The 26,598-nt window shown below is 43.9% G+C and overlaps 1 protein-coding gene across 8 annotated transcripts in view; it reads left to right on the top strand.

The window, feature by feature from the left end:
• ACACA (acetyl-CoA carboxylase alpha) overlaps window positions 1-26,598 on the top strand; it is a 117,479-nt gene that overhangs the window by 49,721 nt on the left and 41,160 nt on the right. For 5 of the 8 annotated variants that reach the window (XM_030462599.1, XM_030462597.1, XM_030462592.1 and 2 more), the window contains 12 exons: window positions 2,558-2,581; window positions 4,718-4,861; window positions 5,482-5,578; window positions 6,589-6,696; window positions 8,775-8,831; window positions 9,141-9,185; window positions 11,670-11,711; window positions 12,306-12,521; window positions 13,014-13,169; window positions 15,015-15,218; window positions 17,586-17,741; window positions 18,329-18,475. In XM_030462599.1, the coding sequence (XP_030318459.1) occupies window positions 2,558-2,581; window positions 4,718-4,861; window positions 5,482-5,578; window positions 6,589-6,696; window positions 8,775-8,831; window positions 9,141-9,185; window positions 11,670-11,711; window positions 12,306-12,521; window positions 13,014-13,169; window positions 15,015-15,218; window positions 17,586-17,741; window positions 18,329-18,475 (1,396 nt within the window). The remainder of the gene's footprint in view (window positions 1-2,557; window positions 2,582-4,717; window positions 4,862-5,481; window positions 5,579-6,588; window positions 6,697-8,774; window positions 8,832-9,140; window positions 9,186-11,669; window positions 11,712-12,305; window positions 12,522-13,013; window positions 13,170-15,014; window positions 15,219-17,585; window positions 17,742-18,328; window positions 18,476-26,598) is intronic. The other 3 variants (XM_030462593.1, XM_030462594.1, XM_030462595.1) reach the window with 3 other exon arrangements.

Raw genomic sequence — 26,598 nt, 5'->3', positions numbered from 1 at the left:
AATGTGTTGCAGTTCCCTTGGCTTGCTGGTTTCAGAAAGGGCAAAATCTTCCAACAGAGCAAAGAAGGGGCTGTTGGAGGGGCAGCAAACTGAATGGAACGATGATAATTTTATGCAAATTGGACTTCAGTAGCAGATTCAGCTTGGCTGAATCACAGAGGGAGCAGGAGAATAAGGAGAGAAAGAGGGAGAGGAAAAACTCAATCAAAATGTATGGTTTGAGGCATGTTTCACAGCCTTCTGTTTAGATTCTTCTACAGAAATGAAGAAACATAAGAGGAATGCCACTGGTCACAGCCAGTGGAATTGCTCTTTCTCCTGTGGTACTGCTGTTAATAACTACAAGTGGGTTATTCAGCAGACCTCTGCTGATTCTGCTTTGCTGCCTGATTTCAAAAGCTTTGCCCTGTGCTGGCACTCAATCACAGCTGGAGATAACCAGTGGTGCTTTGCATGCATTGCCATCATTTTCATAGGGGAGAGCTGGTGTTTAACAGAGAGGGGAAAAAAAAAAAAAAGGGAGGGGCAAGGGAAAATGGATTCAAACAGGAGGTGCAGAGGGGAGCTAAGAGGATTTCTGTTGTCTGGAGCAGAAGGAGTAATTGTAACAGTAGAGTTTGCACTGGTATGGAGCAGATTCCTAGTGAGATCAGCTTCCCTGGTCAAGAAGCCTTTTGAATAGTTCAAAAGAGACAGAGAGAAGGGCTGGGGCTGGGGCTGGGGCTGGGGTGGTGAGAGGGTTTCTGAGCCTGTGCTCAGCTGCATGGTGCTGGCTGTGCCTTCAGCAGCTCCCCACACTTTGCAGCCAGGGTTCCACTTGTGGAGGCTGCAGAGGTGCAGTCAGGGAGAGGCCTGGAATGCTTTTTGTGCTGCAAATATCAAAGCTTTACCTCTGAGTGCATTTGAGGGACAAGTGACCGTGCAGCTCCTGGTGTGAAAGCCCTGGAGATGCCAACCCAGCCTGCAATGTGCAGACTGAAGAGTGTTCTCTCTCCCCTTCTGACATCTCCAGCCACTGGGCTCTTTGTTTCCCTCATTGCAATTCTTCCCATAGTTTCCTCAGCTCTGTGGCTGGGGACCAGATCCTGCAGCAAGGCAACAGGGTGCCTTTTTTTGAGGCAGAAAGGAACATTTGTTGTGCTGGTTTTTTTTTCCTGTCTGTTTTCTGAAAGTATTCCAGTGACTGCCACACAAGTGTACCAGGTGTAGGAACTGCCAGTCCTCTCCAGACTGTTTTTTCCAACTGAAGTAGATCACATGCAGCTTTCCTACCATTTGCCAAGCTAAAAAAAAACCAAAACAGTCTCAACCCCTTGAGGCCTTGTGGTCCTTTCAGTCCTGCCCCCAGGCTCTGCAGCATGGTGTTTTGCCCCACTGCATCAAAAAAAATATAAATATTTAGGCCATTTGATGCCTTCTCCTGCATGGCTTGAGGAGATCATGGGAACGTTTTGTGCCTCTAGGTGCAATGCACCAGACACAGAACCTTGTAGTGAACATGGTTCTGCTATGACAAAAAATGGTCAGTGGTGGAAATACCCTGGTCTTCCAGTACTGTTAAGACTTCATGCCCAGTAACTTGGGGTCTTGCCTGTGTGCAAGGATGGTAAGAAAGTCTGTGATTTCATCTGCTACAGCTTTCTGCAGAGAAGGGGAGAGTGCATGACCAGTTACATACTCCCTAACGTTTTGCTTTCAATCTTTTCATGTTTGCTGACCCCTTTGCACAAGCCTCCTCTGTGTGGTTTTTATTTTTTTTTCCCCAATTTATCCTTTACATGGTTCTGAATGTCAGATCACAGCAATTTCTACATCTTGCAATGAGCAATACACTACCTAGTGCTTTCATGAATGTAGCTAGGAGGGGCTAAACTGTGCTGTTCTGCTGCTGCTATGAAAATGTGTCCCTCACCTTCTTTCTGTGCATCACTGAGCCTTTAGTCTGCATGAAGAACATGGAGAGTTGAATTGGTGTTCTAAAGAGAGCTGTCAGTTTTTTCCTATAACTTGCCTTAAGTTCTGCTTCTTCGTTTTGGTATCCAAGGCCTCAAATGCTGGAAGTGCAAAGCATTACCTGGTGTTTGTGTGCTTGCTTTATTCCTGTGTGGTTGTGGAGCCAGTGTGTGGGCTGCAGCTTGGCTGGGAGGAGCTGGCTCCTTTCCCTCCACCTCTTGCAACCTCCTGTGGGATATGGTGGCTTGTTTTTTCACCTGCCCTTCTGTCAGGGAGTGCAGTCCCCTCGCTCTCCTCGTGCTGGTGCTTGCATCAGAGGTGCTGTAGCAATGCAGAGAACCTTGCAAATCCAGTGGGGTTTCCTGGGGGATGCTCTTTGCATGTGGTGTGTGTGCTCTGTGCTCATCCCCCTGGCAAGCAAATTCAGGTGGTGGGTTCCTTCTCAGGGTCAATGAAATTGAATTTTGCCTAATACCTAATGGGTGACAAATTCTGGTTGAGTGAATTGTAAACTTGTAGCTGGTCTGTGTATCAGCTTAGTTGTAATTCTTTATTATGGCTTTCACTAACCAATCTGTAACTAACTGTGGTTGTTTAATTACAGAGGGAACATCCCCACGCTAAACAGGTATGGTACTTGTCATCTTTTAAAATTTGAAATGGCAGACTAGAAAGAAGTAGCCTAATACTTGATGTTTTAACATGTTTTGTTTTAGTGCCCTTATTACTTGGGAAGTTCTCTAACATAATTCAGTTCCCTAACATAATTCCTGCCCTTTTCCTCTCCCTTTGTCTAAAACATGTTTTCAGCTTTTCTTCACCCTTTTGAAAAAGCTTTGCATGTTGCAATCTTTAACATTAAATTTGCCAGGTGGCTCAGCTCACCTGCAGTATAGTGCACAGTCAACTTCCAGCAGCATGCTGGTTCTGGGGTCTCTTTTGGAACTGGTTTCCTGGCTGTCGACCCTCTGGTAGGGTGTCACAGCAGAACAGGCAGTTGCTTCTGGCTGGTAGTGACCCTGGTGCTGCTCTGGTTTCTTGCAGCTAGCTTAGAATTTGTTGAGGCTGTCTCACCTCCCTCACACCATAGATGAATCTACATCTCAAACAGCTGACAGCATGTTTTGTTGTGTGTTGAACACTAATTTTTCCTCCCATGTCTCAGTTGAAAAGTATTTCTTGTTTTAAATAATACATGAAAAATGTCTGCTGTCTTTCTGTTTACTTACTTGTTCTGTGGTATTTTTTGTATTAGTTGTAAGAAATGTACACCAAGGCATGTCCTGAAAGATTTTTCTCTTTCAAAAGGGGAATACCTATTATTTATTACTGCTTACAAGCCTATTTAGGGGCAAATGGTAAAAATGGGCTTGAAAGTCTCACAGCTCTTAATCAGAGAGAAATTACAGAAATGTAGAGTGACTTTAAACACAGAGAGCTATTAATCAAGCTGATGCTACTTTAGACTTGGTAGCAATAAGCTTAGGACCAAATCACAATGGTTTGCTCTATGTGGAAAGAAAGCAATCTGGGTGCAGTGGTGAGGAGCAGTGTCAGGAATCCACGGGGTGGTCCCAGCCTTGCAGCAGGCAGCTCTGCTGGGCCTGTCCTGGGACACTGGGGGCTGATCCAACTCCTCAGCCCCTGTTTGGCTTTACAGGTTGGAAACCAAGCATGTGCTGTGCTGAATCAGCACCCCAGTTTTATTTTTTCCCCATCTCCTTTTGCCTCCTGTTGTGGCACCCGTTGGGGAGGACAGAAACTGAATGTTGTTAATGTCCTCCTAAGCCCCTGGGAGAGCAAAGCAAGTGTGAGTGCTCTGTTCCTCTGCCACTGAGCTCTGCTGGGCCCCAGCTCAGGGGTTCAGTCTCTTCAGAGCAAGCTTGAAGGTCTCACCATGTTGCAGGGAGCTTTTGAAGTAGGTCCCAGAGTGAATTAAGATGATGACTCCGTAGCACAGTTCAGAAATTAGAAATAATTATTGCAGAGAAGACAAACCCCAGCTCTAGGAGCTAGGGAAAGACTTGTCTAGTTGCATGCTTTTTATTTACTGAGAAACTTTCTCTGCTAGTCTTGACCCATAACATTGTGGGTGTTCAAAAGGAAGGTTATAACAGCTCAACACCCCCAGACCACATGCTGTCTTGTCAATGAGTGGGGGGAGTTGCAATGTTTTTAAAGCATAGATTAAATAAAATGGAGGAGGGCATGAGTTTGATCAGTTAGGTGGAAGGCTGTAAGGGCTTTATTTGGGGTAGGTACACTGCTCTGAGACTACAGAAAACCCTGTTTGCAGTGTAGGATTTTAGAGAGGTCACTGTACTACACTGCATTTGGGGAGTATAAATTGTAGTATGACCAGAACAAATGTGGAAGCAATAAGATAATATGGCTTGGTACACCTCAGCTTAATTTGTACCAATGTACTAAGTCTTTAAAGTGTCAGAATTACTGCTGCCAGTATTCCAACTGTAGAGCAAAACAAACGTACGGGGGGGGAAAGACACATTCAGCTTTGCATAGTTATAATTCATCTGTCATCTCAAGATAAAAGGGTTATAGCCTTAGTTCCTGGCTCTTTGCTGTTCCTGGCCACTGGGAGAAGGCCCAGGGAAGGGCACTCAGGGCACAGACAGGGAGTCCCCCAGCACTGCAGCACTTGTGCTGCATGAACCTCCACACTCCTGGCAGGCAGAGCTTCTTCCAGTGGTGTGCTTCTCTCCCTTCCCCCTGCTAACTCTGATCTTCTTGAATTGCTGTTTAGAATGTCCTTCTCTTCCAACCTCAATCACTACGGGATGGTCCATGTAGCAAGTGTCAGTGATGTGCTGCTGGACAACTCCTTCACTCCCCCGTGCCAGCGGATGGGGGGCATGGTCTCCTTCCGCACCTTTGAAGACTTTGTCAGGTAGGTGGGGAAGGGGGATGATTGTTTGTGTTGCCAGCTTGCTAGGGAGTCCTAAATGGAGCTGGAAAAAATCTTTGCTTTGTCTATAGTCAGGTTTAAGCTGGCCCTGAGCTTGTTTGCTAAGTTTCTGGGGTTTCAGGTGGAAGTTTGTTTGGATCTCCTTGTCCCTCTCCTTGAGATAACTGGAGTTCAGACTGCTGTAGGAGCAGTTTGCAGGCAGAAGGATCAGCATCTTGAATTTCTGCTGGTTGGCCATCACTTGCAAACGTGCTGATTTCTTCTAATGGTTTTCTTCATGCATATACCTGTGGGAGGATGTGTTCTTTATGTTTTCAACTTCCTAGGGGTGGGCAAAAACCCCAGCAGAGCCCATAGCAGTCATGAGGGCTGCAACCATCAGATCTCTGACAAGTATTGGTAGATCCAGGCTCTGCTTTGGTTTGAGTGGTGGAGGAGTTATTGTCTCCTCATCTTTTGAGTTCCAGGCCTGCAAAGGGAAGAAGGAGACCTTTGCTCTCCCTCCCCTCCTCAGCAGCATGATTTGTGGCTCTGAGTGCTGTATGCTCTCAGCCTGCCAGCAGCAGCTTGGAGGTGACTGGTATTTCTCTGGTGTATTTCAGAATCTTTGATGAAGTGATGGGTTGCTTCTGTGACTCTCCTCCCCAGAGCCCAACCTTCCCTGAAGCTGGCCATGCTTCCTTGTATGATGAAGACAAGGTACAGTGGGGATTTTTTCTCTTGAGATTGCTCTCAGGTTGGAAATAGAAGGTGTGCAGAGTGCTGCAGTGGCTGCAGGCCAGATACTTGTCACTGATTTGAGTGCTGGAAGCAGGAGTTAAAAGCTTTTTGTATTTCTGTATGATTTGTTTGCTTGTTCCACAGCAGATGATTCCAAGTAGGTGGCCATTTTCTGACTCTGTTCAAAAACTGTGTCTAAATCTCTTACTCTCCATGTAAATTGAGTTTGTAGCTTTTAACATCAGCAGAATTAGTGGATCCAGGGCATAACTCAGAGTTCAGACCCATAATTATGTTTCCAGACCTCCTCTGGGCATTGGACTTTTGGAACTGCATATTCAGCTGCCATATTTTCTGTCTTCTATGTTGCTTCCTGACTCTTCCCTCTATCCTGCCTTTTAGAACTGTTTTTAGGAGGAAAAGATGAGATGAACCTCTCAATTTCTGCATTGGTGTGGAGAACAGGTGCAGAGGAATAAATACTTATTTTGTAATTTCTCAGAGCTCTGAAGTAATTGATGCTCCCACATTATTTCATTTAGTTGTAGATAGGAAAACACACATTGTTTTGCTCCTACACTTGGATTTCACTTAATTTCATTACCTTTCTTGATGCCCAAGTCCTGTTATGTCCTGCCTGTCCTCATCTTGTGAAGAGAGGTCCTGACCTTGCATTCTTTCTGCATCCTAATGAAGCACACTTGAGTTAACCAAGTCAGATGTGGCTGCCAGAATTGGATTCTCCAAATGAAGCTCCAGTTTGCTCTTTATGGACATTAACTCTTATTGCTCTGAAATCACAAATTTAGGGAGCTGCTTGGTTTAGGATTTCCCTCACAGTTTTCCTTGGTTTGCAGCATGCTTTGCTGAGGTCATTTTCCCCAAAGGCATCTGTGTACCAGAGGTGCTTTTGGGGAGCTCTTTTGAGAACACCCAGGTGTTAAGTTGTTAACAATTTATTTATGGGGAATATTTTCTTTAAATTGCAGACCTCCCGTGAGGAACCCATTCACATTCTTAATGTTGCTATTAAAACTGACAGTGATGTTGATGATGATGGGCTGGCAGCCATGTTCAGGGAGTTCACACAAAGCAAGGTAAGTTGCCTTGATTCTCTCCAGAACTGTGATTGTTCAGGATGCTTCTGGCTGCTTTGGGAAAAATCAGTATGTTCCTCATTTGTTTGTTCTTCAAAACAAACACATGCAACAGTTACATCTTTGTTTTATTCCATCTAAAACCTTACCACCTCTTTGGCTGGATGTGGCTGCACCTTTCTGAAACCTCTGGGTGATGGTTTCCCTTTGCATTGCATTCTGATCCATCAGGGTAGGATTTCTTCCCTTTCATTTTTGATAAGGTACAACAAGACCTTTTCAGTCTTTAAACACATCGGGTCGATCTTAAGTATCTCTCTCCAGAAAATGTGCTGTATCCCACAGTTGTGATATGAGTAACAGAGGCGTGGAAAGTGACATTAAAATGGGATTAACATTCTGTATTGTGGTAGTCTGAATGCAATTAATATTTATTGGTGGTGGTGGTGTGCTGGAGCATGCCCCTGGCACAACTGGAACTGCTTTGGTATGTGCTGTTGCTCCTTCCTAAGTATGGGATACACTTGAGAGTACCAGATAGGAGTGCTGTGGTCAGTTGTGAGACACCCTGGGGTGGGGGTGGCCTCCTCATGAGGCCTCACTCTGGTGCCTGCCTGAAAATTTGCTTTTTTAACTTCATTTCCCAGTTAAAAATCTGCTTTTTTAAACTTAATTTCCCAGTGTGGAAGGTGGCATTACATCCTGCAGAAACCAGGGCTTCCAAAAAGGGGCTGGGGTCCCTGTGACTTCTGCAGCTCCCTGTCTCTTTAAGCAAAGAAAAGAATCAAACAGAAAAATTAAAACTAGTTCTGCTTTTCATCTGCTTGATCATGCTCCAGGCATTTTCTGGGAGGGGGTAAAAAAGAAATAAAGGGAAAAAAAAAATTCCGAAACACATTAAACTATCAAATAGGTTGATCCAAATTGTCCAAATAATCTTCCAGTCCCAGCATGTTATGTGTGGTTTTTTTAATAGAAATTAGGATCATATACTTGTAAATGACTTGTGGAGGAGATTGAGGCAGTCAGTGCAAATGGAGTTTCTCCAGGTGCTGATGGCTAATCGCTCTGTAATAGCTGTGGACTTGCTGTGAGACCCACATTATTACCATGTAATCAGAATCCTGTTGCTATGCTGTTATTGTCTGCCACTTGTGGAATTTTAAAAGCAATAACAATTTTTGCTTTTTAAATCATGGCATTATTAAAGTTATTTTCTTCCTCTTGCCATGAATATAGTCACTGATGCTCATTTTCAAAGGGCTTAACCTTAGTAAAACATTTCAGTCTGTGCTGAAAGGGGTTGTTTTGTCCCTGGTTGAGCTGAGTTCTTACTTCTTTTCTTTTTTATTTTTTTTTTCCTTGCTTTTAAACTGGAGAAAGGAGGAGAAAGGAAAAACTTTTAGAAAGAGGAGCAGAATTTTGAGGTCCTGACAGTTTAAAAGATCAGTGGTGTGGCAGATCCTGATGGCAGCACTCATTTGAAATGTGCCTTAGTGGCATTCGATAAAGAAGCAGCCAGAATGAATCTTCTCTTATCTAGCTGAAAAAACCCCTCAGTAACACGTATCGTTTCTCACCTTTGCAGTTTTGACACATCTATGCTTTGGTCTGGCTTGTCTGTGTGCTTATTGTGCCATAATCAAGTAGTTGCTCTATGTTTCCTTGGCTTAGCTCCTTTAAAACTCCTTTTCCATCATCTTCAATGGCCTTGCCCTGTCTGCGCTCTGCTCCCTGCAGACCTTTGCAAAAAAGAACATCTTGCTTTGGCAAATGAACAAGAGTATTTCCTGCAAGAACTGGAAATGACTCTTCTGCTTTCTTTGTTGGTGAGGCTCAGCTGGAATATTCTGGTCTTGTGATCTGGTTCCTTACCTCTCCAGATGTGATGTGTTTGTGTGTGTGCCTTGAGACGATCAGCGGATGAGAAATCTCAGCTGTGAGGGGGACTGACAGCTTCCAGCATGGCTGCAGGAGGATCCGTAGAGCTTTTCAGTTCATATAAGACTTTGACCTGGTTTGGATGTGTTCTTTGTCTGTTAATCCAGTCACCTGATTCCCTCCTTGCCTTTTTACAGAAATCAGTCCTGTTTGAACACGGGATTCGGAGGCTGACTTTCCTTGTAGCACAAAAGGTACTTTGATATCTCTCCTGCTGCTCAGAATTCTTGGGTTTCTAGCTCAGAGAAGCATTGACATTTGATGGGTTTTTTTTTCCAAATTAAATGCTGTATTAACTGTATTTATTTTTCTCTTCACTGTTTTTGTTCTCTAAATTTGGAGATGGTTTTGATGAATTCGCTTAAAATTAATTTACAATTGTAAACAATCTTGACACCTCTTGTATTCTTGAATTAATTAATTTTTGATTTTCATCCTAATTGCTAGCTTTCTTCTGCTGTTTTTTTTCTTCTCTTCCTGTGCTTCTATGTTGCGTTTGTAAGGACTTCAGGAAACAGGTCAACTATGAGGTGGATCAGAGATTTCATGTAAGTAAAAAGGGCAGAACGTGGTGGTATTCTTGACCTGAGGCCAGGAGACACATGAGTGACTCAGGATTTGGATCTTGGTCAGGAATTTAATGCCAGCATTGGTTTCAGAGTTAAGTGAAGTATTTAAACAAACAGCTGACTTCAAACACAGGAGTGCACCTTTGAGTTCAGGGAGCCATTCACATGCTGAAGTCACTCTTGTTACCTGGCTGAGCTCATGACTGCCACATTAATAAAGAACTTGTTTGGTCCAATATTGGTTTTTCTTCTAAAATATAATCATAGAATTAAACCTTTGTGTTTCTTATGTAGTGTGGTGATTTCTTTAGGCTTTTGAAATAACTTAGAAAAGTAATTAAAGTGACTTGCTAAATTTTGCAGAGTGGCTTAGTGGTGTGGAACATGTTGGATGCTCTTACTGCTATGGATTACTGCTTTCCCCAGGGCTTGGGCACCAGTGAGGGCTAGTTTACCCTTCCTGTGGCAATGTAAGGCACAAACCAGATTTTTATTCCTTGTGTATTTATCTACTTTACAATTTTGGAAGTTATTAGGGGGCTTGACAGTGCAGGGAAATCTGAACAAATGTGGGTATCACAAAGGGGGATGGCTGCCCACAGTACAGATACAGTACAGATCCATCAACAGCTTGGATAGGAAACTGGACTCTGGAGAGTTGCTGGGACCCTGAGCAAGAAAGTTGAGGCTATAGATTTTTAAAAAAGGAAATTTTAGAGAACTGAATTGATACTGGAGGACATAACATAGGAGTCTCTGAATAAACACTGCATCATGTGTCAGTGGGCAGAAAGGAGCCACAGGATAAAAGGAGTCATTGCAAAAAGCCTGGCCTGAGCTGCCATTTGGAGTGATGGTTTGTCAGGATGCTCCTTGTTCCTGAGCCAGAGGAGGCAGCCTGGGATGTCAGCTGTCAGCAAAGTTTCTAGAGTACCTCTGGGATCCTTTGTGAGTGTCAGTGTTTATTACCATCTCCTATTCTGTTTATTACTGGACCAACTATTAACTTAGCCAGGGCCTGGGCTTGGGTTTGTTTTTGTTTTAATTACAGTCTATATAATTAGTTCCCAGCATGTTGAAGTAATAGAGAGTTGCTCCAGCAAGCTTCCAATTTCCTCATCTCATTAGGTTTTTAACGTGATTATTAGTATAATAATCAACTATGATGATTTCTGTTGTAGCTTTTCACATTCTGCAGTTTGCAGGGTGTCTTGATTGGCTAATTTAGGCAAATTATTTTGATTGTCTTGATGATGGTTGGTTGATTAGAACACAGCAGGGGTATAATTCTTCTGCCTAGGAAATGGAGCACTCTTTTGGATTTTGGTACCAGAGCACAGAGAATTTTTGTGTGTGTGCACATCTAATTATTATATTTGCCCACAACTCTAGTCAGATGCCTTGGAAGCAATTACATTAATGATAGAATGAGCATGGATGATGTGAGGAGAAACTGGCAGCGTGCAGAGGAGGGACAGGTAGGAGGGCCTGGAAGGGAGGAAACATGGCAGTGCTTGTTTTCTTAGAGTACAGTTGATGTTTGTAGGCTCACCTAACACCCCCACTGCTTGAGTTTTCAGGCAGGATTTCCTGTGCCATTGGTTAGTCTGAAGACACAGGCAACCACAGTTTAGTTTGCTCAGCTGAGAGCTGTCAGGTGAAGTTCTGGAGACTGGTTTTTGTAAGAGGAGAGGAAGATGAGTACCTGGAAGGTGGATTCTAGCCTTAAAAGCTGTGTTGCTCAGTGGAGTCCTGTGCTCCAGCACTGGGGCACTTAACCAAGCTTGGACTTCACTTCTTTCATTGGTACTGAGATGCCACTCAGAAGTTCAGTGACTTCAGGTCAGATCCCTTTTATTTTTTTTTCAGTAAGACAATTGTGACAAGCTGTCTTTGCTCTCTATTTTATCTATTCAGTAACCCAGAAAACTAATCATACTTGGGGTACTTTTGTAGAGAACTATTTAATGCATGAGGGTAAAGTTATGTGATTACAATTCATGGTTTTCCTTGGGAAGTGAGTATTTCTAGCAGTAATAGTATGAAAAGAGCAGTAGAATACAGATGATTATTGTGTGTGCATCTGCTTACATAATGGAGTGTTGCTGTCATTGTATGGCTCCCAAATGTTTCCACAGTAATCATGGTCATTATTGAACCAGATGAAATTTCCCACTACTGTCTGGACAGTTCCATGTTATTGTCTGCTAATAACTGACAATAATAATCAAAAGCCAATCAAGTAGCATCTATTGCATTAGCAGATGGGTTTAAATGACCTCTGCTGCCTTCTTGAGGGTAACTTGATTTTCCACCATCTTTTGTGATGTAGAAAAAGTAGCTTGTAGCAACTTCTGCCATCTCCTCTGCTGTGGTGCTGCCCCAGGTCTGGCCTGTGAGCACTCTGGGTAGATAAATGACTTGTTTTGGAGGGCTAACATCACTGCTTTTATTTTCTGACAGAGAGAATTCCCAAAGTTCTTCACGTTCCGTGCTCGGGATAAGGTAATTTGTATTTTCTTAATACTTTCCTAAGTGCTGGCTTTATGCTTCTTTCATGTAGCTGTTCCTTGGGAGTCCAGGAGGGTGGGAAGTTCTTCAGCCCAACTTGCATGGGACTTTCTCCTCCCTCACTTGGCTAGCCCACATGTACAGTGAATTATGTCAGTCACAATGATGAGGCTGATATTTAGGGATAAAAATTGGTGCATTTGGAAGCCTGACTTGAAGCCTCTCTTCCTGCAGATTTCAGGCACAGTGTAAGAAGGGGGCACTGGAGGCAGCCAAATGATTCAGTACCAAACTTTCTGGCTTTTGTGAAAATGGGGATTTTGGGGGGAGTGAGTCTGAGATCTTGCTGGTCTGCAGTTTGTGTTCTGCTCTCAGTAGTTCAGCAGTTTCACTGCAGCTCTTCATGCCAATGATCTGCATGACACAGAAAATTCTGGGTGGCATTAATTTGAATTTTTTAGTTTTGAAATTAAATATGAAATTTCCTAATGTCTGTGATCTAGTTTTTTCCAACTTCAGTTTCAGCTTCTTTAACCCACCTTCCTCTTTTTCACCCTTTACTCCCTGTATGATGCTGGGTGCCTCCAGTTTGAGGAGGACAGGATTTACAGGCACCTGGAGCCAGCTCTGGCTTTTCAGCTGGAGCTGAACCGCATGAGGAACTTCGATCTCACTGCCATCCCCTGTGCCAATCACAAAATGCATCTCTACCTGGGAGCAGCTAAAGTTGAAGTGGGAACAGAAGTGACAGACTACAGGTTCTTCGTGAGGGCCATTATAAGGCATTCAGACCTGGTCACCAAGGTGAGTTTGGTGCAAGGGCTCTTTTCCAAGAGAGTGTACAAAGCATTGCAAGTCATTCTGTGAACATGCAAACATGTCCCCTGCACAGAGCACCTGGAGGTCTGCCCCATCTTTTCTGGCATTGGCTCTGCAGAAGCCTAAATCCAGATTTTCCTGTGCATCAAGGAGATTTTGCTGTCACCCGAGTGCATAGTCAGAAGTCCTCGTGTTTGGAGGCAACACTTGTTCCTCTGTGTTTCTCCTGCACTGCTGCAGCAATGGTTTGCCTTGTCTGGTTTGGGATTTGTTCTGACCTAAATGAGGGCAGCAGTGTGGATCCAGGCAGTGGGAGTGCTGGCTCTGTGATGGAGCTGGATCTGCTGCAGGGCTGCACATCTGAAACTAACGTAACCTATTTTCTCAGTCAAGTCCTTCTGCAGTTTTTCAAACACTGTGTTCTTGGGCTGTGATTTTTGAGTCGAGAGTAAATTATATGTTGACAATGTCTGGCAGGAAGCCTCCTTTGAGTACCTGCAAAATGAGGGAGAACGATTGCTTTTGGAAGCCATGGATGAGCTGGAGGTGGCGTTTAACAACACCAACGTGCGCACAGACTGCAATCACATCTTCTTAAATTTCGTGCCTACTGTCATCATGGACCCATCGAAGGTATGATCTTTCCTCTAGCTCTGAGCTGGTTGGTTTTCCTGGGCTTGACTCACCAGAATTAGATGGGCTTTGGTTGCCTTTTTATGCTGTGTAAGGGGCACCTATTGATTGATTCCACTTTAATGCAGCGTAGTGAATGAGATGTGGTTTCCAGCAGCCATTTTATAACAGAAAGAACAAGAAATCGGGGACCAGAATTAAAAGTGGTGACATGAGGGTTAGATGAGTTATTCTACAAATATTGTAGTTCTGCTTTCAGTAAAAAACTTTCGGTAAAGAAAGTGGAGTCACATACCTAAGGGATGTTTCTAACTAAAGGCTGTTTGTTGAGCTGCTAGAGCAGCTTCTCTTAAAAAACATAGTCTATTTTAGGGAGTTAAGGCAAGCAATTAGTTTGTGTCACATGAGCAACCTGTTTGAGTGTGAGGAAAGAAGAAAGCTTTGTGTTTTCTTACAGTCTGTGAATAAATACTAAATGTAAGACTTCAGAGCTAGCAGAGATCACATTTTTAGTGGAGTAGTGCAGTCCTTTGGGCAGCACATCTCACTTCTTCTACATAAACTAAGGAAAAGTTTATTAAAAATAGGGTTTTTTTTTTAAACCAAACTTTTTTCATTTTGTGTTTGAGGTAAACAGATTTAATAAGAAAATAGCTTTAAATACTCTTCTACTGGTTACAAAAGTTCAGATTTTATCCAAATAAAAGAAGATAAACCATGAACTTAAAAAGAATTTGTAAATTCAGCTACACAAAGTGCTTCATTTTCATTCTCTGGTACAAAACCACAGAGATCAACATTATAAATAAATGGACATTAAGCTTTGTAGATGCATAAATGAAAGTGCTAAGGCATAAAGCATGTTTCTGGTTAGCAGAGCCACCACAAAGAAAGTCCCATATAAACTCTAAAGGCTGCATTTAGTTGGAAATCAACAATTCCATTCATGGTTGCCAAAAGATGAGAGCTGACCTTTCCTTATGAGAATAACTGAAAGTTTAAAAAGATGGATTGGTTATCAAAATAAATATCTCTTGCTTGCTGACTTTTAAATCATGATTAAAAATTGGAGGCTTAAATCACTTGGGAGTAAATCCACTCTTGGCACATCTAAAAATCTCTACTTCCCAGGAAGTTCAGAAGAAGCTGGGATACCCACCACCTGGAAGTTAGGCTGTCCTCAAATGTGTACCCTGACTTTTCCCTGAGCTCCTGTGGAAACGAGAGTTTTTGTTTTTTAAAAGAATGTTTAAAAGAACCTATAAATTGCCTCCTTTTAATATGCGCTATTTGCCAATAGCAGTATATTACAAAGTTTAATAGAACACCAGAAGGCCAAGCTCTGAGTAGTAATTGCTTTGTTGATTTAGAGCATGTGTGGTGGAACATGATTATTGTGCACAAAGTGCCCCAGAACTCTTTGTCAAGGATTTCACCTCCCTGCCTTTCGCAGTTGTCAGCTGTGAGCTGTGCGGGCAGGGTGGCAGCGGGAGGGGAAGCAGTGGGCACCCCGTGCTTGGCTGGGCTGGCATGTCCCCTGAGGACAGCAGGATGTGAATCCTGCACTGTCCCTCTCCCTCAACCTCCCTCAACCCTCTCCTGGTTCCCAGGTTGAGTTCAGTCCCTGTCTCAAGGCTTGTAAGAAGGAGAGCAGATGGGCCACCCAGGTCCTCTGACAGCACCGGGCACCTCCTGCTGCTGTTTGGTGCTTCCATCCCTTCTCCTCTGGGATTTTCCCTCTGCACACTGGGGTGCCCCTTTGAGCAGGACTGTAAAAGATGGAAGGGTGACAAAACATTGGGTGTGTCCAGAAGGGTGAGGGCAGTTGTTGGTGTGTGTTTGAAGATCGAGGAGTCGGTGAGGAGCATGGTGATGCGCTACGGGAGCCGGCTCTGGAAACTCCGCGTCCTCCAGGCAGAGCTGAAGATCAACATTCGGCTGACACCCACAGGGAAGGCAATTCCCATCAGGCTCTTCCTGACCAATGAGTCAGGCTACTACTTGGACATCAGCCTGTACAAAGAGGTGACAGACTCCAGGACAGGACAGGTATGGTCCCCATGGCTGCGGGGTTTGATGGGTGAATGGGCTGGGGACACACGCTCTGCCTGGGGAAGTTCCTCTGTGCTTTGGGGTGTTGGCAGGGGAAATAAAATTGCCACTCAGCTCTGCCAAAGGAGGGAGAATGCACAGATCAGCTTGCAACAGTCCTGTAGTAACTCTGTCAAAATGCATATCTTCTAATTGTTCTGCACATACCTTCAGTCAGTTGTACATCTGTTTGCCTCTGGGGCAGAGTGCTCAGAAAAGCAGTTGCTGTTGGTGCTCATCCTGCAGGTTGCAATAAAAAAATATTATTAATTATACCTTTCCCTGAGTAGATAGGGAAAATGTGTGAACTCGTCTTTTAAATTCTAAAGATACAGGGAATGACCTGGCTAGGATGCTGTAAAATTACTGAAGGTGCTTTTATATAATTTTAATGAAGCATAATGGACTCTTTTGTAATGGTTGTGGCTATTCTGGTATTTCTGCTTTTCATGGCCTAGGGACAGTGTGGTTAACTGAAATAGCATCATATGCTAAAATACATGGAGCATAGGGGGCATGAAAAATATTTAAATACAGAACTGTTTACATCTGCCTCTGCATTAATCCCTCTGCCATGCAGTAGCAGCAGCAGAATAAATCACTTGGGCACTGTTAATGTTGAACACAAAGTGCTGAGTCACCTTTTCTCCCTGTCTTCTCCATTTCAGTGTTTCCAGCAAACTGCTTGGCCTTACAGCCTGTCCAGTTCTGGAGATCCTAGAACAGATTTGTGCCTTTGAGTGGAGATGAGGAAAGAATAGAATATTTTAATGGTCTCCAGTAGCTGAGCTTAACACTTGACTTTGATAGTCATTTCTGAAGGTCACCTTTCCTCTTACACTCTCTGATGAGCTTTATTTTTTTAAAAGCTGGTAGAATGCACTTGTACAGCTTTTAACAACTTTTTCAATATTTTTTAAAAATTGCTTATTTTCCAGGATATTAAACCAGGTTCTATTAAAAACTTATAGGAATTATTTTAATTAACTCTCTGAGTAGCTGGGAGGAAGGTTTGTCTTACAAAGCTTGAAGGTGTTAGTTTTTTTAAGCAACTTCTGTAAATCTTTCCCCTCATGATGGAGGTTTGTAGGATAAGTTCAGATCTGTGGGGGGTTTTCCAGCTTTTCCAGAGAGTTATCTTGCATTTATATTATTCTTTTAAATGAATACTAACAATACTGATGTACTGAGTGCTGGGCAGTTTCTGAAGAAGGGAAAAACAGATTGATTCATCAGGAGAGAATGACCCCCAACTCGTGTTTGGTGCTTTCTGTGGTCAGGAGTGGTGATGCTCAGGACTGACTTCTCCAGCTCCCACAGAACTGCTCAGAAGCTTTCCAGGAATGTAAGGAGCACTGTGTCCCAAGTGCAGTAACAGATGCTCCCACAGGCTCTGTCACTAATACTTGTTAACCTGAATAAATATTTCTGCCACTGAAAATTCTACTTCACAGAGCAACATTTGTGTGAGGACTGAAGAGAGCACAAACTGAAATTTTTAATTTAGAAACTAAAATAGGCTTTGCTCCCTGAATTTTATCTTTAGTGGAATTATTCATTTAGGAAAATATCTGTTGTTTGTAGCATGAGATCTGAGCAGCATGCTGGTGAACCCAGGCAGATCAGGTTGCTGCTGCCCAGCCTCTTGTGTTAGCAGCATTTGTGCCGTGTTGTCCCGGCTGAGCAGTGCTCCTCCTGCTCCTCAGCTGCAATAGATTTCCTTCTGAGGCCTGGCTGAGCAGAATATATAGTGCCATGAAGCATGGCAGCTGATAATTCATGTTGCTACTCTGGGAAAATCTTTTAAACTTATAATATCAAAACTTCAAGCCAAATGACATATGCAAGTCTTGACCCAGCTCCCGTGATCAGTCAGTGGAGATGCGGATCCCGCGCTGTTCGACTACATAAATAACAGAGTTCTCCTCTCTGCTCCCAGCTATCACAATCCATCGGCACAGATACGGCGTCAGGGGAAATACTGAGGAATGTGAAGTCATCTCAGTCACAGGATTTTTATTTTTTTTTTTGCTTTTTTTTCTGTGGGGATGTGGCTGTGTTCACTTGGCTCTCTGCTGTGATGTGGCAATAAGTCAGGGACACTCCGAGCCGTGCAGTAATGGTCCAGCGCTGTCTCCGAAGGGCAGTAATGCATGATGGAGCACAGGTTACAGGGTATGCCAGCATTCACTTATTGGTAGGGAACAGAAACAGGTCTGGAGCAGTCTGATGATTTTATTTTTATTTTATTTTGTAAAATCTGGAAGAGATGAGTGTGTGGGAACAAGTGGATTAAACTGTAATTGGTCGTGTTTGGTTCTGCAGATTATGTTCCAGGCATACGGTGATAAACAGGGACCACTCCATGGGATGCTGATCAATACCCCCTACGTGACCAAAGACCTGCTTCAGTCCAAGAGGTTCCAGGCACAGTCTTTAGGGACATCATATGTCTATGACATTCCTGAGATGTTTAGGCAGGTAAGTGTTCTTAAGGCCTGGTGGGTTGGTGTCAGCTTCTGTACCTGCAAAACACTTCTGTCGCTTGCCACCCTAACTTGTCAGGGAAACAAGTGGCCTCGAGTGGCTAACAGTGGTCCCCTGGGGTCTGTACAGCCATGGATTAGGTCTGTTTGGGAGGAAATTAAGACTCCTGATACATTGCTGCTGTAGTTCCATTAATAAGTCAATCAGCAGAAGCTGAAATGTAAAACATCTTGTGCTTTTTGTTTATGTTTCTTTGTTTTCTTGTCCTGTTACCCAGCCTTCCTAGAAGGCTGGAGAGTGCAGGGGTGATAGTTCCTAGGATAGGGCTCATACATCATTAAATGTGTTAATGAGTTGCAGAATTGATTGTATGTCTGATTTGCTGGGTCTGTCCTGAATCACAGCATTTGAATTATGCCACTTGTTGTGAAACTGCGTTCTGGGGTTTAAATTCCACAGTCAGTGATATCCACTGAATACTGTCAGTCAGACTGGGAGGGATATTACAGACTGTTCTGTGGGTTGAATAAAAATATTTGCAGATTATATTCCTAACAAGAATTTCTCTTTTCATCCTCCAGTCTTTGATTAAACTCTGGGGACATATGAACGACCACGCGTTCCTGCCGACACCGCCGCTGCCGTCTGACATCCTGACGTACACTGAGCTGGTGCTGGATGATCAGGGCCAACTCGTGCACATGAACAGGCTGCCAGGAGGAAATGAGGCAAGTTGCACTTTCTTGAACATCACTTTCTTTCCATGTCCTGCAGTACATTGTGTTTTGGACTAGGTTTGACAATTGTAATGAAAATTTACCAGCCAGGCACAAAATCTATTCATCCAGTCTTTCACAGATGAAATCTCTCCCCTGAAAATGAGATTTTTGTTTCATTAAAAATTAATAACTTCCATACAATGGGTGTTTTAACCTCCATAGTAAATGATGATCCCATTTCAAACTTGTGCCTGTGCTGGTTTTTCTTCATAATTAAAAAGTGCTCGTTCAGCTATTCCAGGTAACTGGGGTTTGTATTTGAGAAAGAATATGTTTTACAAGACTAAATAGAAATGTTTTCATTTGCTTAAAAAAATGAAAAACCAATTTTGTGCTTTCCATTTAAATACTCCCCATGCAGTGTTTGTGTGGCACTCTGGCAAGGTGTGTGCAACATCCCCCTCTAGTGAATGATTTACTCGAGACTACCAGGCTGCTGCTGCTGGGATGAGAGTTACTCCTTCAGCTGGAGCAGGAGGTGGCTGTGCTGGGCTTTGCCTGCTGTGTTCTCACATTAGCAAGCCACAGATTGCAGCACTGAAATGAGTGGAGAATAAAGCTAACTCAGAGAAGAAGTGTTCATGTTTTCTGCTTAGCTTAGGTGGGATTCAGTAAGTCAGTGTTCCCACAGTAACTTAAATTTGAACAGTTGCACGTGGTGGTATAATGAGGTTTTTTCTTGGCATCATTGAACTTGCACTGTCCTTTGACTAGCTAGCTGACTTCAGATTTGCAAAAGCTGCCTTCAGAAACATCAGGTCCAGTGATGAGAGGAAACAGGGGTTTTCACCACTATTTACTGCATGTGTCTCATGAGGGGAAGGTTTTGAATATGATGTTTTCAAATTGAACCTAATCAGTAAATGGTGACTCTGGGACTCAACATCCTTGTCTTTTGCTGGCCTGTAGGAGAAGTGTTTTAACAAGTGTAATTAAACCTGAAATGAGCTGTTCCCTGCATTCTGAGAGGAAGCAGAGGCTGTGGTGCTGTGTGGAAGCTTATGCCATCATCTTTCTCTCTTTCTCTGCTCTCATTCAGCATTTGAGTGGATGGTGGCTGGGGAAACAGCAAAGTCCCTCAGGGACATAGCTCTGTTCTTGCTGAAATTACAAGCACAGAGCTGCCTGGGCATGAACATGTAGTGTTTACTCTGCCAGTATGAATACAAATAGTCTTATTATAAGAGATTCTGTACCCAAAGACCACCAAAAAAAAAATTGGGAGGTTTTTTTAACCCTTGGTAGACTTAGTTGTGCTCAATCTGAAAAGAACTGGTGTGTGTGGTGTTGGTGTCTGATGCAGAGGTTCAGGCCCTGTTATGCTGATGGGTTGAACCACTGGAAAGTGGAATAAACGAGGAGAAAGTACCATGTTCCTCCCATTTTTCAGTCTAGCTACTGAAAATCACTTTTTGGAGGAGGCTGTGGCAGACTAGAACCTGCTTTTTAACAGCTTCCCAGAAGTGAGGTGAGGCTGCTGGCTGCAGAGGTGAAATCCCAGCCCAGAGCTGGGGAGCTCAGCCTGAGGAGGCAGCTCCAGGCTGCTGCATGTGCAGCTGGGATGAGGTTTGAGGCAATGGGATTGACTTCTGATCAGACAATAGAACTCAGTGAGTGGTGAGTGTGGGCAGTGGGAGGAGGAGGAGGTTCCAGCAGCAGGCTGAAGGACAGGTGACATCCAGGGGGTGATGAGCTGCTCAGCAGCTTCATTCCTCTGCACTGCACTCACTTTATCTGGATGAGCTGACTTCAGGCTTTCATGGTTTCATTTGTTCAGCTGAGGAAACAAATTTTCATAAACGTGTGCTCAAGTTTCTCTTTCCAATGAAGATGGCTGCAGGGGGGGAGAAGGAAGAGACAGGATGCTAGATAAACGCAGAGCATGAGCCTTTTCCTTGTTGAGGCTGTAAGTGGGTCCAGTCTGCTTTTTATGAGAGTCAGTCTGCATAGCATCAGGGCACAGAAATACAGCATCTTATCTGCCAGGAAGCAAAGATCCTTGGGGTAATCCAGCTACGTGGCAGTAGCTGTAGTATTGCATCAGGAGAGGAGAAATGCCACAAGGAGCAGGAAAAAATATTAATTGGGTCTGCACTTCTGCACGTGGCAGTGGTGAAGCCTTCTCAAAGGATGGGGTGTTTCCTTGGCTCTCCAAACTTGTCTGAATTTCCTTAGGAATAGTTTTGTCCTCAGGTGCATGTATTTGATTTCAAAATGCCAGAAGCCCATATTCACCATGTTACAGGGGGGGTGATCCCTAAAGAAATGAGTACACGGGGAGGTCCAGGTGCCCAAGCTGTGCAGTGCCTTGCTTACCCAGAGTTTATGAGGATAATTTAGACAGATGCATTTTATAAGGCTCTGAATTTGTACTTGCTAGGTCAGTGCTGGATATTATGTTATAGAGCATTCCCCCAGTTTTGGGCAGTAACCTTTGCTGATCTGTGCCCCAGAGCTCCAGAGGTGTGAACTTTTCCCAGTTCAGATGGGTGGGAGTGCTTGGTAAGAACTTTCTAAGTAACTGTGATTATTTTATTGATTTTTTTTTTCCCAGCCAAAGCTGATGGTTTTCTGAATCCAAAGTCTTTTGAGAGATTGTATATCATGCATTTTTTACTACAGATGAATTTTTCTGACTGATATCATTATTAGGGCTTATCTTTCCTATTGGAGCTGTGCTACACGGTATGAACAATCACATTTTCTCCATGTGAAAAGGGGTCAAGACACTCTTCCTCTTAAAGCATTCAGCTGTGCTGAGTGCCCTAATTGTTTTAGCTAGCAGGTGAAATTGAGAAACCAGCATAAAATCACAGAGATTGGTAATCAGTGTGTTGAGCTGGGTGTCAACAGCCAAAGTTGTAATCCCTGCTCTAATACAGGGCAGAGCAGGAGCTCAAAGCTGAGCTTCTCCTGTCCTCAGAGTCTGCAAGCAGAGTTCTGGGCTCACCTGGCTAACCTGTCCATGCTTTCAGGAAATCTGTGGAATGGGGATTCTCAAGAACTTCTGCAATGTAAGAGATTTTTCTGTGCTCAGCTTGTGACCACTTCACGTAGCCCACCACCTCATTTGGCAGTAATTATCTCTTTGCTAGCAGTCTCAACAAAGAAGCCAAGGACTTAATGGACCATGAAAATACAACTTGCTATTTTTTCCTAGGCAGTGCTTGCTGCTTCCGAGCAGAGAGAGGCTCCTGTGTCTGTCATGGCCACGGGAGGGAGCTTGCAGTGCTGCTGGCCCTGCTGCTCTTGCAGCTCAGGAGGCATCACCAGTGCATGGCCTTTTTCCAGCCTCTTGCCCATGTAGCCCATCCTGAAGAGCATCTGCTGTTCCTCTGGGCTCCAGACAGCACCCTGCATCTTGCAGCTTTCTCCTAGATGGTTTCTGTTCTGGATCCTTCATGTTAAGATGATGAACTGTGTCTGTTTGGTTGCTTGTGTTTGGGTTTGGTTTTTGTTTGTTTTTTTTTTTTTGTCTTCTTTTGCCTAGTCAGGCTTCCCTGCTCACTTCTGGCACTGTTCTGATGAGCTGTGGTGCTACCTCAGGACCTCAGTAAGCCAACACAACTCAGTAAGCCTTGACTGAGCTCAATGTGGCACACCAAAAAAGTTGAGAACAGTTTGTAAATAATTCTCAAAGCCAGCAGGTATAGAAGGAAGCTGAAGACGTCGTTATTTTATCAGCAGAATCAAACACCAGTAGTTATCTCCCTTCTAATTCTTCTGAGGAAAGACTAAATAGACTTTGGGACAAATGGGGTATAATTTGTTGTACAAGTATGCACATCAAGACTTAAGCACCAGAGGTGGATGCTCAGCCTGAAAACAGACAGACTTTAGGATAGACAGGGACCACTGGAATGCAAAAAGTGGAAAAAAATCCACTTGTAGTTGTTTGCAGTCTTGTGTGTTTTACTCTAAAATGTCTTTAAGAAAATTGTCATATCACAACTTGGATGCTTAGGTAAATTATGACACGGGACTTTTAATCTTTCTGCTAATTTAATTTTAAGAAGTGAAAGACTCTAGTGGCACAGTGTTTGGTGTTTCTGGCTTCATTTGGCACGTGACTGGGACTTCTTCTGCTAATCCTGAGAGCTCAGTCCTGCTGCCATCCACACCTCTCTTGCTCTGCAGTTCCCTGGCTGGGCTAAGATGGGGAAATCTCTGAATTCTGTGAATGGGGCTGGACTTCAGAAATCTGTGGCAACTCAGGCAGTATCTCAAAGGAGCTGGTTGCAGTAGCTGTGTGAAGACAGGAGCTGTAAGGCAGTGGCACTCCTCAGATGCCCACTGGAGCTGCCTTTGTTCCCCAGATGAGCACGTTAGCTGAAATCTTGGTGTGAAGAAGGTAATTCCCTCAGCCTGCTGGAGAACTCAGTATATTACTGGCATTCTTGAGCTGCTCATTCTGATGTTTTGCTCTAGCTCTTTCTGTATTTTGACGACCATTTCCCCTGATCCCCTGGCCCCGGGGCCCCAACTCATCCACAAGGAGCGAGGGAGAGGGAGCCGCCGCATCCTTCCCTCCATCCTTCCCTCCATCCATCCCTCCATCCATCCATCCATCCCTCCATCCATCCCACGCTGCCCTGCCGCTGGCATGCGGTGGCCCTGGGAGCTCTGTCATTTTCCCTGCTGGCACTAGATGTCACAGTTTTTCCTTCTCAGTCGCAGGAGGCTCAGAAATAATCCACAGCCGGAGCGGGTGCTGGCCTGCAGCCTCTCAGGGAGGGTTCGGCCAGGTGAAATCCAGGCCAGCAGTGGGCAGAGGACTGCTCCAGCTCTGCTCCAGCTCTGCTCCAGCAGCTCCCTGGATTGCCTGGGGCTGCAAGGTGTAGCTAATGAATTTTATACAAGCAAAGCTTAATAGTTGAACTGCATGTTCTGCTTTGTCACCCCGTGTTCCTGCATTTTATGACAGGCACAGGGTATTAAAACATCCATTGGGCTTCTTACAGAGGATGGTAAGGACTTGAGAGAACCAGGGAACAGGGGATGGCAAAGTCAGGGAATTAACATGAAGGTGAAGGAAAACACCCCCTGCACCTGCCCCAGGCACACACACACACAACCCCACTGCTGCTTTCCCTAGAGATCACTGTAAAAATTCTTGTTTCTCTTTGGATTTCCCAATCCTTCTTGGCGTGTTCTGGGAACACTCCTGACCTGAAGGCTCTTCTGGCAGTAGGAATGGGTTTAAATAACAGGGAATCTGGACAATTCTTTGTGCTGCACAGCGAGTGGTGCCTCCTCATCTGCCATGCTCCTGAAGCAATCAGAAGGTGATCCTCCCTTGGCAGGATAATTTTAGCCCCTATCAAGCAGATGCTCAAAGGTCACAGTGAGACCTGGGGGTAGGGATCAGCACAGAGCACGTTTCTGTCCTGGGCTGGAGAGAGTTATTTTTAGTACAAGGTGGAATGACTTGTGACAAGTGAGATCTAATACAAATTAGCAGAGGGTCCCCCTGGCATCACTGAATACTTTTTTTTTTTCCTCATTTCTGTGCTTTGACCATTTAATGTGACTTAAGGAGGGGTGTGCACAGGAGGATGGGACTGGGAGGGTCTCTTGAGCTGTGTCAGGGTTGGGATGGACGTGGTCACTGTGTATATGGAGCATCTCCTTAGCTGAGCAGTGGTTGTGTGGTTAAGCAGGGATACTCTGCAGTGCCTTGGATTGTTTGAAGAGTTAATGTTCCTGCAGATCAGGATCTCCAGTGAGCTGTTTCTCACTCTGCTGGAGATGCAGCCTGTGTCCTGATCAGTGCACAGGTACATGTGTGCTATAGCAATATTGGAAGTTGAAGATTTAAAAAGATTTTCCTGCAGAACCAGAGGTTGTGAACCTCCAATGTATACCTCTGGGTTAGAATTTATTGTAATTATTTAAAAGATTAATTTTTGGAAGGTTACAAGTCAGTTTTTTTCCCTGAAATAATAATAATCAGACTTGACTGTTAAGTTTCATAATGCTATCAAACACAGATTATTAATTTTGTTACCTTCCTGGTAATGCTGATTTTAATCAAATGTCTACATTTAAATTTGTTACCACCTTTTGGTGACAGTGTATGTGCAGAGACTCTCTTTTAGATCTCAAGTTCCAGATATCAGATTCAAGTAATGAAATACCAAATCAAGTACAATTTGGGGGGATGTTTTTATTCTCTTTCTAAACACACCCTGTCCATGGTAATGCAGTGGGGTGCTTCAGCATCCTGGGGGCAGTGGACACTGGTTCCCCTCCAGAGCAGACAGAGGCTGTGAAGGGGGGGAATAGACAACTTATTCCTTGCTTTAACACTGCCAGAATGTGTGTGCACAGCAGGGGAAAAAGGTGCTCTCAGTAATGTTCAGCTTTGGCATTTCCATGCTAAACTGTTGCATTTCCTTCCTTATTACAACTTTTCCATGTGAGAAATACTGACATATAAATAGAGTCTTGTTTTTTAAGTAATACTTTATGTATAAAACTTACGTCCGGTCCAGATGCAGCAGAAGGCAAAGTTATTGGCAGGGTTCTGTGAGGTCAGTTGTCCTACTCAGAGCTTTTGAGAGCCACATTTCCACATCTGGGTGTAAATAACTAACCCAAAGCACGGCGTAAGGAACCCGGGCTGGAGCTTCATCCTCCTTGGGAGAGAAGTGGAATAATCCAGCACAGCTGGCACGGCTCCAGCGCAGAAGCTGTCAAATAATAAGCTGCTCTTGTCAACATCAGATTTTCTGTCAGCTGCACTTCTCCAGGAATTACAGATCCTGCTAGAAAGAGGCTTCAAATCCCCTCTGCCTGCACTCCAGCCACCCTTCCCATGCCTGCCTGGCTCCGGGAGCTTTCAGGAGGGAGCTCGGGCTCTGTTCCTTCCCCATTCCCCTCGGTGCCTCTTGTCAGCAGCTGGGGCTGCCACCAGCAGTCAATTTGTAACTGCAGCAGTGTGTGTATTACTGCTCCCATCGATAGCCCAATTAATGTTGAAGTCAATTTTGGTGTTAATTTTAGGCCATGATTAGTGTTGACACTCTGTGTCAAAGTAATGGCGTTTCTGAGCACCCTGAAAACCCCCGTTAGTTAATACTGTGTTTTACTGTCTGCTAATGGTTACATTAAGGAGAAGATCTAGTGGGAGAAGGTGTGTATAAAATTATAGATATAGAACTTGGGTGTAATATATGTGTGTCGTGCAGTCCTGCCTTGCTGGGGCTATTCAGGGAGCAAATGACATCTGAGCACTGAATCCTAATCACAGTTTGGAACATCAGAAATAATGATCACTTCTGATCAGGGGTTGTGAATAATTCATCTGCTTTGATTTCCACGTTCTGTCCAGTGATACTTTTCAAACCAAATGTGTTCCTACGGGAGAATAATGGTCCCACTTCTTATGGAAATACCCTGGCACAAATCATTTTGCCAACATAAAAACAGTTAAATAAGACGGTTCCTCCTTTTTTTTTTTTTTTTATCCCTCTCTTCTTCCTTGCTGGGTGTGCTGGGAATAGAGCTGTGGCAGGAGAAGCACTTCCACACTGTGCTGGCTCTTAAAAAGAGCTTGTTCTGAGGCCACTGCTGGCTACCATCACCCATTATTGTTCTGTCCATGCTCTTAGGTGATTAGCTCAGCCTGTCTAATTAACCTGTGAACTCTCCTTTCTTTGGCATGCTGCCGTTAACTTAAAATTATCATTTTCTATTTTTTAATTTTTTTTCTGAAATAAAAAGCTGTCCTCCACCAGCCATAAATTTAACCAGAATCTACTTTGCTCATACCAAAAAAATCCTTAGTGAGCCCTGTGATTCTTATTACTGATAAATAGCACAAAAATATCTGTGTTTTGGGAAGACAAAGACACACAAGTAAATAAAGTGATGCACTTTAATTTTTCTTTTCTTAAACTGCACGTGGTTGCTTCGTGTTTATCAGCCATGAACTGTGCCCAAGAGTTTTAACTCCTCTGCTTCCCCTGTGAGCTGTGGGTGCTGAGGTTTTCCTTCCAGCATGTTGTGATTCTTGTGGAGGCTTCTGGGAGTGTCTTCACATGTTTCTATCTTGCAGTTTCATGAGCAGA

The sequence above is a fragment of the Calypte anna genome, chromosome 19, assembly GCF_003957555.1.
Source record: "Calypte anna isolate BGI_N300 chromosome 19, bCalAnn1_v1.p, whole genome shotgun sequence".
In the NCBI taxonomy this organism is placed as follows: Eukaryota; Metazoa; Chordata; class Aves; order Apodiformes; family Trochilidae; genus Calypte; species Calypte anna.
The sequence above is the reverse complement of the archived record's forward strand: the minus strand, read 5'-3'. Positions and strand labels throughout refer to the sequence as shown.